This window comes from Spermophilus citellus (genome assembly GCF_964194105.1).
Source record: "Spermophilus citellus genome assembly, chromosome: 3".
Classification (NCBI taxonomy): domain Eukaryota; kingdom Metazoa; phylum Chordata; class Mammalia; order Rodentia; family Sciuridae; genus Spermophilus; species Spermophilus citellus.
The window spans coordinates 41,520,520-41,536,885 of record NC_138184.1 but is presented as its reverse complement, the minus strand read 5'-3'; the positions used below and the strand labels follow the sequence as shown (position 1 = coordinate 41,536,885).

General features: G+C 39.5%; 1 protein-coding gene across 8 annotated transcripts in view; it reads left to right on the top strand.

The window, feature by feature from the left end:
• Nucleotides 1-16,366, top strand: part of KAT2B (lysine acetyltransferase 2B) — a 115,546-nt gene that overhangs the window by 46,260 nt on the left and 52,920 nt on the right. For all 8 annotated transcript variants that reach the window (XR_014020968.1, XR_014020969.1, XM_081285326.1 and 5 more), the window contains exons 3-5: nucleotides 8,883-9,028; nucleotides 13,016-13,108; nucleotides 14,926-15,107. Coding sequence is in view for 6 of the 8 variants with exons in the window: in XM_081285326.1 (XP_081141452.1) it covers nucleotides 8,883-9,028; nucleotides 13,016-13,108; nucleotides 14,926-15,107 (421 nt within the window). In the remaining 2 variants the exon portion in view is untranslated. The remainder of the gene's footprint in view (nucleotides 1-8,882; nucleotides 9,029-13,015; nucleotides 13,109-14,925; nucleotides 15,108-16,366) is intronic.

Genomic DNA, 16,366 nt, shown 5'->3' with positions numbered 1-16,366 from the left:
TTGTCACAGGAAGAAAGATACTCTTTTGCTATAAAAGTTATTCATTTCTCCAGGAAAGCTTCTCCCTTCCTTCCTTCTAGCAAACTCCCACAGGTTCATTTATATCTGCCCCCATCTCCACCTCCCTGTTCCTTTCTACTTTGGGCTACAGACTGAGGTTTGAGGAAATATCATAGATTTCATTACGGGCAGAGTCAGAGGGAATTTAGGACTCATTTTCTGAAGGATTAGTCAGCTTTCTGTTGCTTTGACAAAATACCTGAGCTAAATCAACTTAAATGAGGAAAGGTTTATTTTGGCTTATGGCTTCAGTCCATGGTCACTTGCCGTATTGTTTCTGGGCCTGTGGTGAGGCAGGACATCAGAGTAGGGAGTGTGTGGTGGAATGAAGCTGCTTACCCCATGGCATCTGGGAAGCAGAGAGAGGAAGTGCCTGTGTACCCTTCAAGGGCAAATCACGAGTGACCTACTTCCTCCATGTAGGCCTCCCCCTCAATAGCTAGGAGCTGGAGAACCAAGCCTTTAACACAGGATCCTTTTGGGGACATTCCAGTTTCACGCTGACATTAAACATTTAAATTTTTACCCAGGCTAGTTTTCAAAATAAGCAAGAAGATAAGCAGTAGTTTTATACTAAGCAGTAGTTTTCAACCAGTGGAATCCCAAGGGAAGGGAACAGCCCTTGAATCAAAGCAGCTCTTTCCAATTCAGAGTCAGAATCCATTTGGGTCAAGTGTTTTGTAGTCTTAAGAAAAGTGAGTCATTGCTCAAACTAGCCAAATCTTTCCTCTTGGTGTCCATTTCCTCAAAACTAAAGTAAGGAAAAGGCCTCTAAGCAAAATTTTCTTTCTTAGGAGGATGACAGAATTTTGTATTCCTGTTGATTTTTTTAAAATTGTTTATACCGGGAATTGAATTCAGGGACACTCGATTACCGAGCCATATCCTGAGCCATATTTTGTATTTTATTTAGAGACAGGGTCTCACTGAGATGCTTAGTGCCTCACTGTTGCTGAGACTGACTTTGAACTTGTGATCCTCCCGCCTCAGTCTCCCAAGCTGCTGGAATTATAGTCGTGCACCACAGCGCTAGCTATTAATTTTCTTTCTTTTTTTTTTTTTAAAGAGGAGAGAGAGAGAGAATTTTTTTAATATTTATTTTTAGTTTTTGGTGGACACAACATCTTTGTTTGTATGTGGTGCTGAGAATCGAACCCGGGCTGCACGCATGCCAGGCGAGCGCGCTACCTCTTGAGCCCCATCCCCAGCCCAATTTTCTTATATTATTACGAGAACGAAATGTATAAGCACTTCAATAACTGGTGTGTTGATTTCTACTTAGAATAGTATATTAAAAGCTGGAGTATAATAGCTCAGTGGCAGTATAATAGCTCATGTACCAGGCCCTAGATTTGATTCCTAGAACTGTGAAAGAAAAGAAAAAAGTGCATTAAAATCGAGATGGCCCATCACACTTTGGAATAAATGATCATATTTTTAGCTAAGGAAAAAGAAAGGTAATTCATCGGCTTTAAAATCAATCATGGCATCCATTTCCATGAGTTCTCCATTGTATGTTAACACCTCAATTAAGAGTGTTTTATATTATATGGTGAAGACTTTGAAGGGATTAATACAATTCCTTTCATAGTTTACCACTAAAAAGAGATTAAAACTTTACAGGGCAAAAATAATCTTAAATAAAATTATTTCTGCAAATAACTGACACAAAATTTTTGACCTAGTTGTTTTCAGAATGAGGCCTGTCCCCCAAAGGCTTCAGACTGACCTTCAGGAAAATTTTGCATAGTCTCCAGAAACAAAATGACCTGGCAAACATTCTAACAAAGGAGAATTCTAATTTTGGGGTATGTTTTAGAAAGTGATGAAGCTAAGTATTGTATAGTCAAAAGTAAAGTAATAAATTTGTACATTAACTTTTTCTAATTTAATTTTATGCATTTTAATTTTGTTCTGTTTTTCATTTTTTGAACATTAATTTTGTTTTTACATACATGTACTTTTTTGATGTATATTATTTATGTTCTTAGAAACAATTTAATCAATTTATATATGATACGGTGTTGTCAGTTTTTCAGTTTAGATGGATCCATTAGATTATTTAGGGAGGCATATTATAAGAGTCTTTCTCTTTTGAAAATAATAGTCTTATTTTGTCTTATATATATAAAAAAAAATAAATATATATTTTTATATATGTCTTATTATATATATGTAGCAGCCTCCTGAGCCACTGGGATTACATGCATGCGCCACCGCGCCTGGCTGGAGTACATATCTTTTATGAATTCCTTTGTTTCTTCAATAAAAAATTGTTACAAAATGGAGGGATTATAAAAACATTGTGAGGAGTGGGAATGTGGCTCAATGGCAGAGTGCCTGCCTAGTATGAGACAGGCTGTGGGTTCAATCACCAGCACACAGATACACAAATTGTGTATATTTATGCTGTACAATATGATGTTTTGACGTATGTATGTTAATCAGCTTACTCTAAGGGAAAAGTTTATTTTGGCTCATGGATTTAGAGATTGATATCCATGATCTCTTGGCCCTGTTGCTTTGGGCTTGTGGCAGCATAGTACATCATGGTGGTTGTACATGATAGAGTAGGCCTGTTCACCTCGTGGCAGCTGGGAGTCAAAAGAAAAGAGACAGGAAGAGACCAGCGTCCCAGTGTACCCTTCAAGGGCATGCCCCAATGACCTAACTTCTTTTCACTAGACCCTACCTCCTAAAGGTTCTATCACCTCCCAAAACCACCACAGGCTGGTTGACCAAGTCTTTAACACTTGAGCCTTTGGGGGATACTTACCAAGCCTATTGTGAATAGATTAAATCAAGCTAATACATCCATCACCTCACATGCTTATCATTTTGTTGTATTGAGAATATTTAAAATCAGTTCTTGGTAGTTTCCAAGTATATATTATTATTAAGTGTACTTACCCCATACTTTATGATAAATCTTCAGAACATATTTTTTCCTGTGTAACTTTGTACCCTTTAACCAATATCACCACCCATCCTTCTTTTTTTATTAGTTCTTTTTAAAAAATATTTGTTTTGTAGTTATAGATGAATGCAATATTTTTATTTTATTTTTATGTGGTGCTGAGGATTGAACCCTGTGCCTCATGCATGCTAGGTGAGTGCTCTGCCTCTGAGCCACAACCCCAGCCCCTCCACCCATCCTTCTAACCTGCATCCTAAGTCCTTGGTAACTATCATTCTGCTCTCTGCTTTTTTGGAGAATTTGCTACTTTTATGCTATTTTATTTATTTTATTTTTTGGTCCTGGGTATTAAACTCAGGGGTGCTTTACCACTAAATCCGAAGTCAGCAAAGTAGTTGAGGCTGGCCTTGAACTTGAGATCCTCTTGCCTCAGCTTTCTGAGTTGCTGGAATTATAGGTATGTACCACATGCCAAGCTGGGTTTCTTTTCTTTTCTTTTCTTTTCTTTTCTTTTCTTTTCTTTTCTTCCTTTCTTTTTTTTTCTTTTTCTTTCTTTCTTTTTTTTTTTTTTTTTGGTGTTGAGATTTGAATCCAGGGCTTCATTCATGTTAGGCAAGTGCTCTGTCATTGAGCTGCATCTCCAGCCTGTTTAATAAATGCTCAGGCTGGCCTGAACTTTCCATCCTCTTGCCTCAGCCTCATGAGTAGCTAGAATTCCAGGCCTGTGCAAGCTTTGTCCATTCCATTTCTCACTTTTGAGAAATCTTTATGATGGTTACCATAATGGCTGCGCTAAGTTATATTCCCGCCAACAGTGGACAAGGTTTCCCTTTTCTCCAAGTCCTGGACAACACTTAATCTTTCCTTTTATTTATAATAGGCCACCCAAACAGCTGTGAGGTGATGTCTAATTTTAGTTTTTTTTTTTTAATTTTAGAGAGAGAGAGAGAGAGAGAGAGAGAGAGAGAGAGAGAGAGAGAGAATTATTTTTTTAGTTTTTGGCGGACACAACATCTTTGTTTGTATGTGGTGCTGAGGATTGAACTGGGGCCACACGCATGCCAGGCGAGTGTGCTACCGCTTGAGCCACATCCGCAGCCCATAATTTTAGTTTTGATGATTGGTGATGTTGAACTTTTTTAAAATTTATGTATCTGTTGAACTTTTTCATGTCTTTTGAAAAATGTTTATTCAGGTTGATTACCCATTTTTAATTGGATTATTATTTATTGATTTCCTTCTATATTCCTTGAATTCTTTGTCACATTTATAGTTTGCAAATGTTTTCTCCTATTCTGTAGATTGTTTCTTCATTGTGTTGATTTTTCCCCTTTCTGTGTCCAGAGTTTCTCAGGTTGATGCAATCCCGTTTGTCTCTGTTGTGTTGCTTGTGCTTTTGGGTTCAATCCAAAAAAACTTTGCCAAGACCAATGTTGAGAAGATTTGCCCTTGCTGGGTGTGGTGGCATACGCCAGTAATCACAGTGACTGGGGAGGCTGAGGCAGGAAGATTGCAAGTTCAAGGCCAGCCTCAGCAACTTAGTGAGACCCTGTTTCAAAATAAAAATAAAAAGGAATGGGAATTTGGTTCAGTGTTAAAGCACTCCTGAGTTTAATCCGCAGTAGAAAACCAAACCAAACCAAAAGAACAACAACAACAAAAGGAAGCTTTCCCTTATGTTTCCTTCTAGTAATATTTTTACAATCTTGGGTCATTTGTTTTAATTTATTTGAGCTGATTTTTTTTGTACATACTGTGAGATAAATGTCTAATTTCATTCTTCTGCATGTGGAAATTTAGTTGTTCCAACACCATTTATTGAAGAAACTGTCTTTTCCCCATTGTGTGTTCTTGGCATCTTTGTTGAAAATCAGTCAAGTGTAAATGCATGGATTTATTTCCAGGTTCTTACTTTCCTTCTTTTTATTTCCTTCCCCACCCCACCCCACCCCCCTTTTTCTTTTGTGGTGGTAGGGATCTCACATACTCTAAGCTAATGCTTTTACCACTGAACTCCAGTCCCAGTCCCCATTTCTAGGTTCTCTATTGGTCTGTGTGTTTGTTTTTATGTCAGTATCATGCCATTTTGATTACTATAACTTGGAAGTGGATTGCTTTGTGGTTTCTTTTTTTAGGGTGCTGGAGATGAAACCTCAGGGACTTGAGTATGGTAGACAAGCTCTGTGCCACTGAGCTAAAGTTCAGCCCCTGATGTAGATTTTTAAATCGGGAAGTATGTGATGCCTTCAATTTTTTCTCTTCTTTTTTTTTTTTGCTCAGGGTTGTTATTACTATTTACATCTTTTATTTCTGTATCAATTTTAGAATTGCTCTTTCTATTTGTGTGAAGAATCTCTTTGAAATTTTGGTAATGATTACCTTGAATCTGTAATTCACTTATTTTTTTTGGTGATATCAGAGATTGAACCCAGAGCCTTGTGCATGCAAGGCAAGCACTCTACCAACTGAGCTATGTCCCCAGCCCCCATTTTAATGATATCAATTCTTCTAATATTTGAACACAAGCTATCCTTTTTTAAAATTTTATTTCTTTTAGTTGTACACAATACCTTTGTTTTTATTTATTTATTTTATGTGGTGCCGAGGATCGAACCCAGGGCCTCGAATGCTCTAGGGCTCTACCGCTGAGCCACACCTCCAGCCCACAAGATATTCTTTTATTGATTGATTTCTTCTTCACTTTCATAAATGTTTTATAGTTTTCCATTTACATATCTTTTACCTCCTCAGTTAAGTTTTCCCTTGTTATTTCTTTTTATCCATTGGTTGTTGAAGGACATGTTGTTTAATTTTTACATATCCAAACTTTCTCCTGTTATTGATTTCTAGTTTTATATCATTGTGGTGGGAAAAGACCCTTGGAATGATTTCGTCCTTTCTGAATTTGTTAAGGTTTGCTTTGTATCCTAATATGTGATCTCTCCCGGAGAAAATTCCACATGTGCTTGAGAAGAATCTGTATTCTGTTGCTGTTTGATGCGATACTGTGTCTATGTTTGTTGGTTCCATTTGGTCTAAAATGTAGTTCAAGTCCAGTGTTTTCTCATTGATTTTCTGTCTAGATGATCTATCCATCATTGAAAGTGTGGTATTGAAACTCTTATTATTGTGCTGTGATCTGCAATCTTTCTACCCTTTCAGATCTGTTGCTTGTTTTATGTATCTATGTGCTTTAGTGTTGAGCACATATATTTATAATTGTTATATCCTGATAAATTGACCCTTATCATTATATAATGCCTTTTTGTTCTCTTTATAGTTTTTGTCATAAAGTCCTCTTTGTCTGGAATGGGGTACAGCTACGCCTGCTTTTTAAGCACATTTGGAAGCTCCCCTTTCTTTGGCATTTAACTCTCTTACTTCCTTGAGAATCATTCTTTTTACGTAGTGCTGGGGCATTGGGGCCTTGGGCATGCCAGCCAAGTACTCCATCACTGAGCTATAGCTGAGGTCTCTGTTGCCCCTGTTCAAAAAATTTGGAGACTGGATTTCTCATTAAGTTGTCCAGGCTGGACTTAGATATGATCCTCCTGCCCCAGCAGCCCAAGGAGCTGGGATTTAGGTGGATTTCACTGCACCCAGCTCTGAAAATGCTTTTGTTTAGGTATCTGAGGTTAAGCTCCCCAGAAGCCAACTCTGAGACAAAGATTTAGTATAGGTAGTTTATTTGAGCTGAAAGTAGAGGAGTTGGAAAGTAAGACAGAGGAAACCTGTACAATAAATGTGGTTAATTACTAAGCCAGATTTCACTGTGGGCAATGACAATTAGTTATATGAGGGGGATATACTAACTTCTTCAGGTTTGGTAGAGTGCTTACCTTGCAGGCAAAGGCCCTTGGTTTGATTCCCCAGCATCACTGCGCCCCCACCCCTGCCCCCCAAATCACGACAAAACAAATATTCTTTTGTTTCATCTCCCCTTAAAACAGGTAAGGATCTGGCATGATGGTGCACACCTGAAATCCCAGTAACTTGGGAGGCTAAGACGGGAGGATCACTTGTGAGGGGTACATACGTGGCAGAGTAAGTTACAGTGAGAGGAAAAGCCTTTAGGTAGAGAAATGGAGCCACTGGTAGTTGAAAGCCAGGAGCTGTAGTACACAGAGAATGCAAGTGGTACTACCAGTATCCTGAACCCCAGGATTCCAATTGAGCATGGTTTGATGACAGGAGCACTGTGTTCTCCAGGGTAGATTGACCTGTGCCCACCACCTAGAAGAGATTCCTTAATAATCTTTAGTTCTAGCCAGGCATCGTGGTGTATGCCTGTAATCCCAGTGACTCGGCAGGCTGAGGAGACCCTGTCTCAAAATAAAAAGGGCTGGGGATGTGACTCAGTGGTTAAGCCCCCCAGGTTTAATTCCTGGTACTGAAACCAAAGCAAACCAAACCCAACCAAGACAAAACAAATAATCTGGGCTGGGGATATAGCTCAGTTGGTAGAGTGCTTACCTTGCATGCAAAGGCCCTGGGTTTGATTCTCCCCCCCCCCCCAAATCACAAAAACACAAATGATCTTTTGTTCCATCTCCCTTTAAAACAGGTGAGGAGCTGGCATGGTGGCATACACCTGTAATCCCAGTGACTTGGGAGGCTAAGACAGGGGATCACAAATTCCAGGCCAGCCTATCAGTAACTTAGAGAGGCCCTAAGCAAATTAGTGAGACCCTGTCTCAAAATTAAAAATAAAAAGGGCTGGGGATGTGGCTCAGTGGCCAAGTGCCTCTGGGTTCAATCCCCAGTATCAAAAAAAAGAAATATGAAATATATACTTGTAGGTGCTTTAGAATTTGAGTCAATCATTCTTGACTTTTGAACCCTTGGCTCTGCCTTGTTGGATGAGTGAAGTTTAATGAAACAGTATTTAATCTCTCTAAGTCTTGGTTTCCTTATCTGTAAAATGGGATTACAAATTAATACTTTTATGGGATTGTTTGAGGATTAAATGAGATAATTTTGAGAGATGGACAAAATTTGGGTAGAGAAGATAACAAGATGGCGGGAGAGGGTAAGGTCAGTGGTAGTTCACTAAAATTGAAGTAAGACAACAGAACAAAGGTAGGAAAGTATGTTTGGGGGCTAAATCGTGGAGGACATTAACTGAATCCTGAGCTAAAAACAGTCTTGGGACTGCTGCAGAAACAATGAGATTTTGGTGTGTCTCAGGCTGAGGGAATGGACCTCAGTCATTACACTGTAATGATATTTGTGGCCAACTGAGCATTCCATAGGACTTAGAACTAAATCTTGAGGGAATGTGGTTTTCCGTACCTCTGAACCACAGATCTACAAATCCTGGATCAATGTCTAGGACTGTAGAGAAATAGAGAACTCTCTTGGTATGGTGGAGAATTTTTTTTTTTTTTTTTTTTTAGAGAGAGAGAGAATATGAATTTTAATATTTAGTTTTTAACTTTCGGCGGACACAACAACTTTGTTGGTATGTGGTGCTGAAGATCGAACCTGGGCCGCACGCATGCCAGGCGAGATCGCTACGGCTTGAGCCACATCCCCAGCCCATGGTGGAGAATTTGTTAATGTGGAAACATAAGAACTTGACACTCTCATTAGCAGACTTGTTGCTACAAATTTCTGTTTTTTTTTTTTTTTTTAAGTTTCAGTTCTTCAAATACACATTATTTGAATACATTAGCTCCTTGCCCACTTTTAGTGTTGGATAGGAAGGCTAATTACAAGTAGATTTTTATGAGAAAACATCCATCCTAAAGGGTTCAGAAATTCCCTTTTGAGGATTCATTAGACAACCTAAGGGATTGAAGGGAAGTTTTGTGAGAGAGAACCTTCTGTTTTCTAGTGGGGAGTGCTTGTGGTTTTCCAACTGAATTCTTACACATACGTGTTGTTCCTTTGGTCTCATCTTAAGCTGCTCATGTTTCCCACCTGGAGAATGTGTCAGAGGAAGAAATGAACAGACTCCTGGGAATAGTGTTGGATGTGGAATATCTCTTTACCTGCGTCCACAAGGAGGAAGATGCAGATACCAAACAAGTTTATTTCTATCTATTCAAGGTGAGATTTCAATATTTTAAACGGCTTTTCTTCTCCTTTCTTTTCCACACATGCTCAGTCTCCACATGCCAGGCTGTGGGTGTGGAGACTCTCAGCTTATGGTATATTTTTCCCTCAGGGCTTGCGCAGCATGCCATGGATTCTCTCAAATGACCTGCCATGCATTGGATGCATCACTCTCCTTGAGCTTCTTCATGCTTCTAGGCAAAATTACATATCTTGATTTGCATAGGCTTATAGATTTCTTTCTGTCCACCCAACAAATATTTATTGCACACCTGCTCTGTGCCTGGCACCAGTGTAGCATGAGGGATAGATCCGTGGTCGAGACTGTGTCCTTATGGAGGTTATTCAGCAGGGGAGGCAGACTGTTGATGAGTCAATAATATATTTTCAGGTGGTGCTAAGTGCCGTGAAGAGAAACAAAGTATAGGGTAAGTGAAATCAGAATGGAAAGAATGGTGGTGGGCAGGGGGCCTGCCAGCGAGGAAGGCAGTTAGGAAATCCTCTCTGAGGAGATGGCATCTGAGTAGAAATGGAGCAGGAGTGAGGAGCCACCGGTGCCAGGGCAAGAGCCCCCCCCCCCCCCCCCCCCCCCCCCCCCCGCAGAAAGGAGAGTAGACATCTCGTCTGCCCACTGGGTGAGAGTATTGTGGTGTAGGAACAGCATGGAGGCCACCCTGGGGAGAGAAGGAAATGGGAGGGGCCCCAAGTCTGTTTCTTAGGCTTCAAGGGAAGGAATCAAGACTTTCCAAATGGGCCTTGGCACCTTCCCACTATGACATGTGTCTTGATGACGCTAGTCACCGATCACAGCCGCCACTCCCCATAGTTGCCTCTCCCTGGTCCTTCCTCAGCTCCACTTGGGTTACAGCCATTCCCATCCCACAGATGGAGGTCTCCTCAGGCTGCTTCTCGGAGTCAGGACTTACAGGTGTGGGAGGGAAACTGGTGGCAAGATGGGTAGAAAAACTTCGGGGTGCTAAAAATAGATTTATAAAGGAGGTCGCCAGAAGGATGATTAAAACAACACACCTGCTGTAGAGGGTATTGTAGTCTAGATTATCTTATGTAACCCTTAGAAGAATGTTAAAAAAATAGCATCCAGAATTTACCGCCTGGAAAAGTTTGCCTCTTTAATAAAAGGCTTTGTGATCTATCTATCCATCCATCCATCCATCCATCCATCCATCCATCCATCCATCCATCCATCTATCTATGGTGCTGGGGCTCCAACCCAGCACCTCTCATTTATCAGGCAAGCTCTCTGAGCTACATTGGCAGCACTCTATATTTATATAAGGATAATTAGATTTTCTAATAAGTTTCTTCTTTTGCCTTGGCTGCTAGGAATCCCAGTACAATTTCTTTACCCAATTCTTACAGCTTTTTTTTTTCTTTGAACTTATTTGCTCCATAATTTTCCTGTCTCTTGTTAACTTTTATTTTTTATTGTACTAATGGATTTTTTTAAGGGGGGGGGTAAGACAGCAGAAGGAGTTGAAGGGAAAATTATATTTCGAGTTGGGATTTATCTCGAGTTGAGAGAATGAACTGATTTCCCACAGCTTTAGCAGGCCACTCCAGGTGACAGTTTGTTGACATGGTCATGAGGCCTGAGTCATCTAGATTGAACCTTGGCAGCTTCTTACTATTTAGAGCTTCTTTGGAAAAAGATCTTAGTTGAGGGAAAGCAAGGTCTGCATGACGGCAGCTATGATTTGTCTTGGAACTGAGCTCCCTGGCAGCTCCCCACTGCCCTGCTGGAAGAGAAGGTGGTGTCAGGGTTCCATTTTGTCAGCCTCCTGGGTTTATAACCAACACAACGCGCCAGAAACATTGCTCTGCTTTGAAGTTTTTTTTTTTCCCCTTCCGTCTTTCAATAATAGAGCACATAAAATTGCCTGTAGAAATTCAATCCAAAATAATCCCCATCTCTGTTTTTTAATAACTATTTATTTATTTATTTTTATGTGGTGCTGAGGATTGAACCCAGGGCCTTGCATGTGCGAGGCGTGCGCTCTACTGCTGAGCCATAACTCACCCCCTCTGTCTCTATTTACAGGGGGATATGGCTCAGTGCCCCAGTGTCCCTGAGTTCAATCCCTGGTACCCTACACCCCCTCCCCCAAAAAATCAGCACCCACTCTAATGCAGTCATTGTTTGGACAGAGGAGTTAGAAATGATCCATCCCCTAACTTTTGAAAGGCAGTTTCTGTGTCTCATGTGTCAATAATTCAGTTAAAATGTCTTGTATGTTCTAGCAGCATTTAAAAACTTCAATTTTAGATGCTGAAAATAAACTCAATGGATAGCTGTGTCCTACAACTGAAGCATGCCTCAATGCCTGTAGATGTTGTTCTGGGGACCTGGGTATAAAAAAACCTTGCTCCTTCAGTGTAATGACAGAATAACCTTGATGTTATTCTGCTTTGGTTTCCTCATCTGTAAATACAGATAACAGGATCACCTACCTCAAAAGGTATTATGAAATCATGGGTGGTGGCATGTGCCTGTAATGTCAGTTACTCTGGAGGTTGAGGCAGGAGGATTGCTTTATTCCAGGAGGTTCAAGGCCAGCCAGTCTGGGTGATAGAGAATCTCACAAACAAAACCAAAACCAAAACCACCTCTGGAGTTTCTGGCAAAAGACAGAATGCAAATGCTGTTGCATTAATATTTATTTATTTAGTGCTGGGGATCAAACCCAGGAACTTGTATTAGCTAGAGGAACACTGTGCCACTGAACTTGGCACCAATAGAAACTTTTATATGCTTGTGTCTCAGCCCCATCACTTTGTAAATGACAAAACTGAGGCTCAACACCAGTTTACCTCTAAATGGAAAACCCCAGTGGGCCAAGATTTGTCTTAGGAGAAAAAAAGGTAGGAAACTAGAATTATTTGTACTTAAATTTTATTATTAATCTTTATGTATCCTTAGAAGCACAGATAATACTTACCTGTATTGGAAATTTATTTTTGTAAAGATGGGCATAGTGCATTCAGAGGACCAACAAATACTCCATACTCAACATATATGAGGTCTTTGTAAGATACAGCTCCGTGGTGACACATGGCCATCTTTAACTTTAGGGGTTTGTCAATTTCCAGTAACCACTGGGAGAATGGTTGCCGTGTTTTATTTCTATAGAAAAGGCAATAAATGGAGAAAAGAAGTAAAAATGTAACTTAAATCAATGCAGGACCATAGCATACCCAGCTCACATGTAAAGTTTACAGAAAATTAAAGCAAAGGTTGAAGGTAAAGAATTTAAATTAAAAAAAAAAAGGATTTCAATTTCAATTTCAATTCAACTTTCTTCTTGGTAAATGCCTTTGTTTTTTTTTTTTTTTTTTTCTATTTGCTCTTTGAGGGTTTTCGATTCCAGAGGCAGGAATTACGGGCAGTATTTTTGTTCTGTGGGCATTCAGATGCCAGAACCATTGGCCTACATGCTGCAGATGGAAGGGAAGTGAAAGGAGACCGCAACAGTGAAAGTTGCCAGTTGAGAGCCTTGCAGAATTTTTTTCCCGAAAAACTTACCCTAGACTGTGTATAGGACCTCCATCCAGCTGGCTCCTCTAGACAGCTCCTCTTCCTGGCCTCATTTGTGCAGAATAGGTCCTAGCCTTTCATGCATTTAAGTAAGATGCTCCCGAGCTTCAGGACACATCCAGTGGCCTGAACTGGAATGTGCAGTCTTCTTGGTGTGTAGGAAGCCAGAACCAGAGAGAGGGAGAAGGTGAAGAGGGATAGTGGTGTCTGGTGGTCCTGGGTAGTCAAGGCTGCTCAGACATGAAAGGTGTGTAGTTTCTCATAGTCCTGGTTATGGATATGAAGGCAAATTTTTGTTACCTGATATAGTTTACCTGTTTGATTTAAGAATTTGTTTACATATAGTTAAAAGAAATAGAATACAGTAACTTCCCTTAAAGGCTGTCTGTAAGATAGACAAATTTAAAAAAAAAATTATTTCTTTGCAGCTCTTGAGAAAATCTATTTTACAAAGAGGAAAACCTGTGGTTGAAGGCTCTTTGGAGAAGAAGCCTCCATTTGAAAAACCTAGTATTGAGCAGGTAAAAAAATAAAAACAAGCTCGTTCTTTATTGATTTTAAGTTGAACCCCCCCCCCCCCCCCCGGTCCCGTGCTGGGGGGTAGAACCCAGGACCTTGAACATACATGCTAGGCATATACCACTGAGTCTCATCCTTAGCCTGATGACACCTTTCAATTTTCCTTCTACATCTCTATTCACATCTTCCTTCCATCTTCCATCCCTGGCTCCGAAATATTCACCCAGGTCTGTGAAAATTATCGGGATTAAAAGTTTGAGGCCAGGCCCAGCAATTTAGTGAGACCCTGTCTTAAATTATAAAAATAAAAGGGCTAGGGGTGTGGCTCAGTGGTAAAACATCCTGGGTTAAATCCTGAGCCCCCTTAACCCCCAATGCTGTGGGGTTGAGGGGACTATGGACACACTAATGGTTCTTTTCCCTGTTGTTGATGTTGTAAACATAAGTCTTTGTCCTTTTGATTGGCACTGTTTGGAAAAGCCTATTTATTGAGGTGAGGGAATTCGCTTGTAATGTGAAAAACATTGACTTCTGGCTACAGTACAATTCCTGGGAAGAAGCTGTTTTACTCAGAGAATCTGTTAAAATGTATAGACTTTGTCTGCAAGGTTGTTTTTCACGGACATCAATTTTTAGCCCTTCATTGTTTGGCTATATCAAAGTCAAGCTCTCTGGACTGAATTTCTTGATGAAAATCTGACTAGAGAAGATGGAATACCAGAGTCCTTACAAATGTACTTTTATCAGTGGGTTTTCAGGAGAACAAGTTATGTTTTGATTCCAAACTATTAAATAAGAATCTATTGTTCTTTTATGTGAAATTAGATGAGATGGGAGTGTTCTGCAGGAAGGTTAAAGGAATCCAGAGCTTTTTGAAAAAGCACACAATTTTGACTGTTTTTTGGTTTTAGCAAGTTTATCAGGAAAAAACAGAGTGAGACAGTAAAGACTTAAATATTATTAGTTAGTTCAGTGGACAAGACTTAAATTCTAATGTTTAGTAATATGGAAGATATGCTGGCAATAGTTTTTTGTTTTGCTACCGAATTATGTATTTTATTTTTAGCAATAGTTTTGATTAAAAATTTTGCAGAGCCTGGTGCTGTAGCGCACACCTGTAATCCCAGTAGTTTGGGAAGATGAAGCAGGATGATCACAAGTTCAAAGCCAGCCTCAGCAATTTAGTGAGGCCCTAAGCAATTCAGCAAGACCGTGTCTGTAAATAAAATATAAAAAGGGCTGGGGTTATGGCTCAGTGTTTGAGTGCCTCTGGGTTCAATCCCCAGTACCAAAAAAAAAAAAAAAAAAAAAAAAAAAATTCCAGAGAAAAACAATGTTTATCTAAGAACCACATTTTATATGAGCTTATATGCTAATAGTGAAGCCAGAATTATTTTGCAAAACAGTCATATTTTACTGTTTAAGGGGTTTTGATCTCTTTGGTCCATGGTTTTGATTTTCTCTGAACTGCTTCAGGATTGAAGCAGGCATAAAGCCACAGCTCACAGCCCTTCTATCTTGTTACTTTTCATCCACTGTGACCTGTGGCAGATTTCTCTGTGGGCACTGTTGTTTTCTTTTAATGAAAAGGAAGAAATGGGCTGGGGATATAGCTCAGTTGGTAGAATGCTTGGCTTGCATGCACAAGGCCCTGGGCTCAATCCCCAGCACCACACATACACACACACACAAGATTTTTGAGAATTGAGAAGTGTGTGTGTGTTTGTTTTTGCTCATCACCAATAGTGCTGGTTGTGTGGGTGTGAAGAATTAGTATGATCACATATTTGCATGAATAAATTTTCTTCCCTCTTTTAAGGGTGTGAATAACTTTGTACAGTACAAATTTAGTCACCTACCATCAAAAGAAAGGCAAACAATTGTTGAGTTGGCCAAAATGTTCCTAAACCGCATCAACTATTGGCATCTGGAGGCTCCATCTCAACGTCGACTTCGATCTCCCAACGATGATATTTCTGGATACAAAGAGAACTACACAAGGTAATAAGATGATAAATCCTTCTCTTTGGGCCCCACGGAGCATGTTAGAGACATGAAATTACTATTGGTTTCTGTAGGCAGACAGTTGCCCCGTTATTATGATGACTCCATCAATTCCCAGAGAATGACTATGTAATTTCCTGTGCAAACTTCTACTTTTTCTTAACGTCACAGTGTTTTAGGGGATGAGAGATCCAAAAATCTAGACCTGTGTTATCCAGTTTGATAGTCTCCAACTAATGTGGCCATTGAGCACTTGAAATGTAGCTAGTCTGAATTGAGATTTCTAAAATTGTACAAAAAAATAATTTTCAAATAGCTCACGAATGGTTTCTTTCTTCTCCTTCTCCTGTTGTTTGGTAGTCCTGGGGATCAAACCAGAGCCTTGCACATGCTAGGCAAGCACTGTACCACAGAGCTATACCCACAATCCCAATAGTTGTTTTTGTTTCATTTTTAAAATATTGATAATATGCAAAAACGACAGTATTTGGGATATATCGGATTAAATAAAAATCTTAAAGTTAATTTCACCTGTTTATTTTGACTTTTTCAAAATGACTGCTAGCAAATTTAAAATACATGTATGGCTTGCATTTTAATTCTATTGAATGTCATTGATTAGACAACAGTAAGTTGTCGTTAAGTTACACTTAACTCTGTAATTTTATGGAGCCTTCATCAAAACCCAAATGCAATGATCATTAATATGAAGGAGTTAAAGGATTTTTTTTTTAAAGAAAGAGTGTGAGAGAGGGAGAGAGTGGGAGAGAGAGAGAGAATTTTAATATTTATTTTTTAGTATTTGGCGGACACAACATATTAGTTTGTATGTGGTGCTGAGGATCGAACCCGGGCCGCACGCATGCTAGGTGAGCGTGCTACCGCTTGAGCCACATCCCCAGCCCCAGGATTTTTTTTCTTTAAAGGAAAGATTATTCTAGCACCACGATAGAACTAATATCATTAAAGGTATTATTCTCCAGTATTTATTCCTTTAAACTTTTTATGTTAGTTCAATGAAAGAAAATGTAGAATTTTATATTCCCCCCGCCCCCTGCATCATATCAGGCTTTTTATGAATTACATTATAGCCCATTGAGTTGATGTAACATAATTTACCTAACTGTTTCTCTATTGCTGGGCATTCCAATTTTGCAAATATTCTTGGGTTACACATTTTTTTCTAAAGTGGTAATTTATTTTACTGTTTATGAACTGCTGGATGATGGGATTGGCTTTACAAAGTCTAAAACATG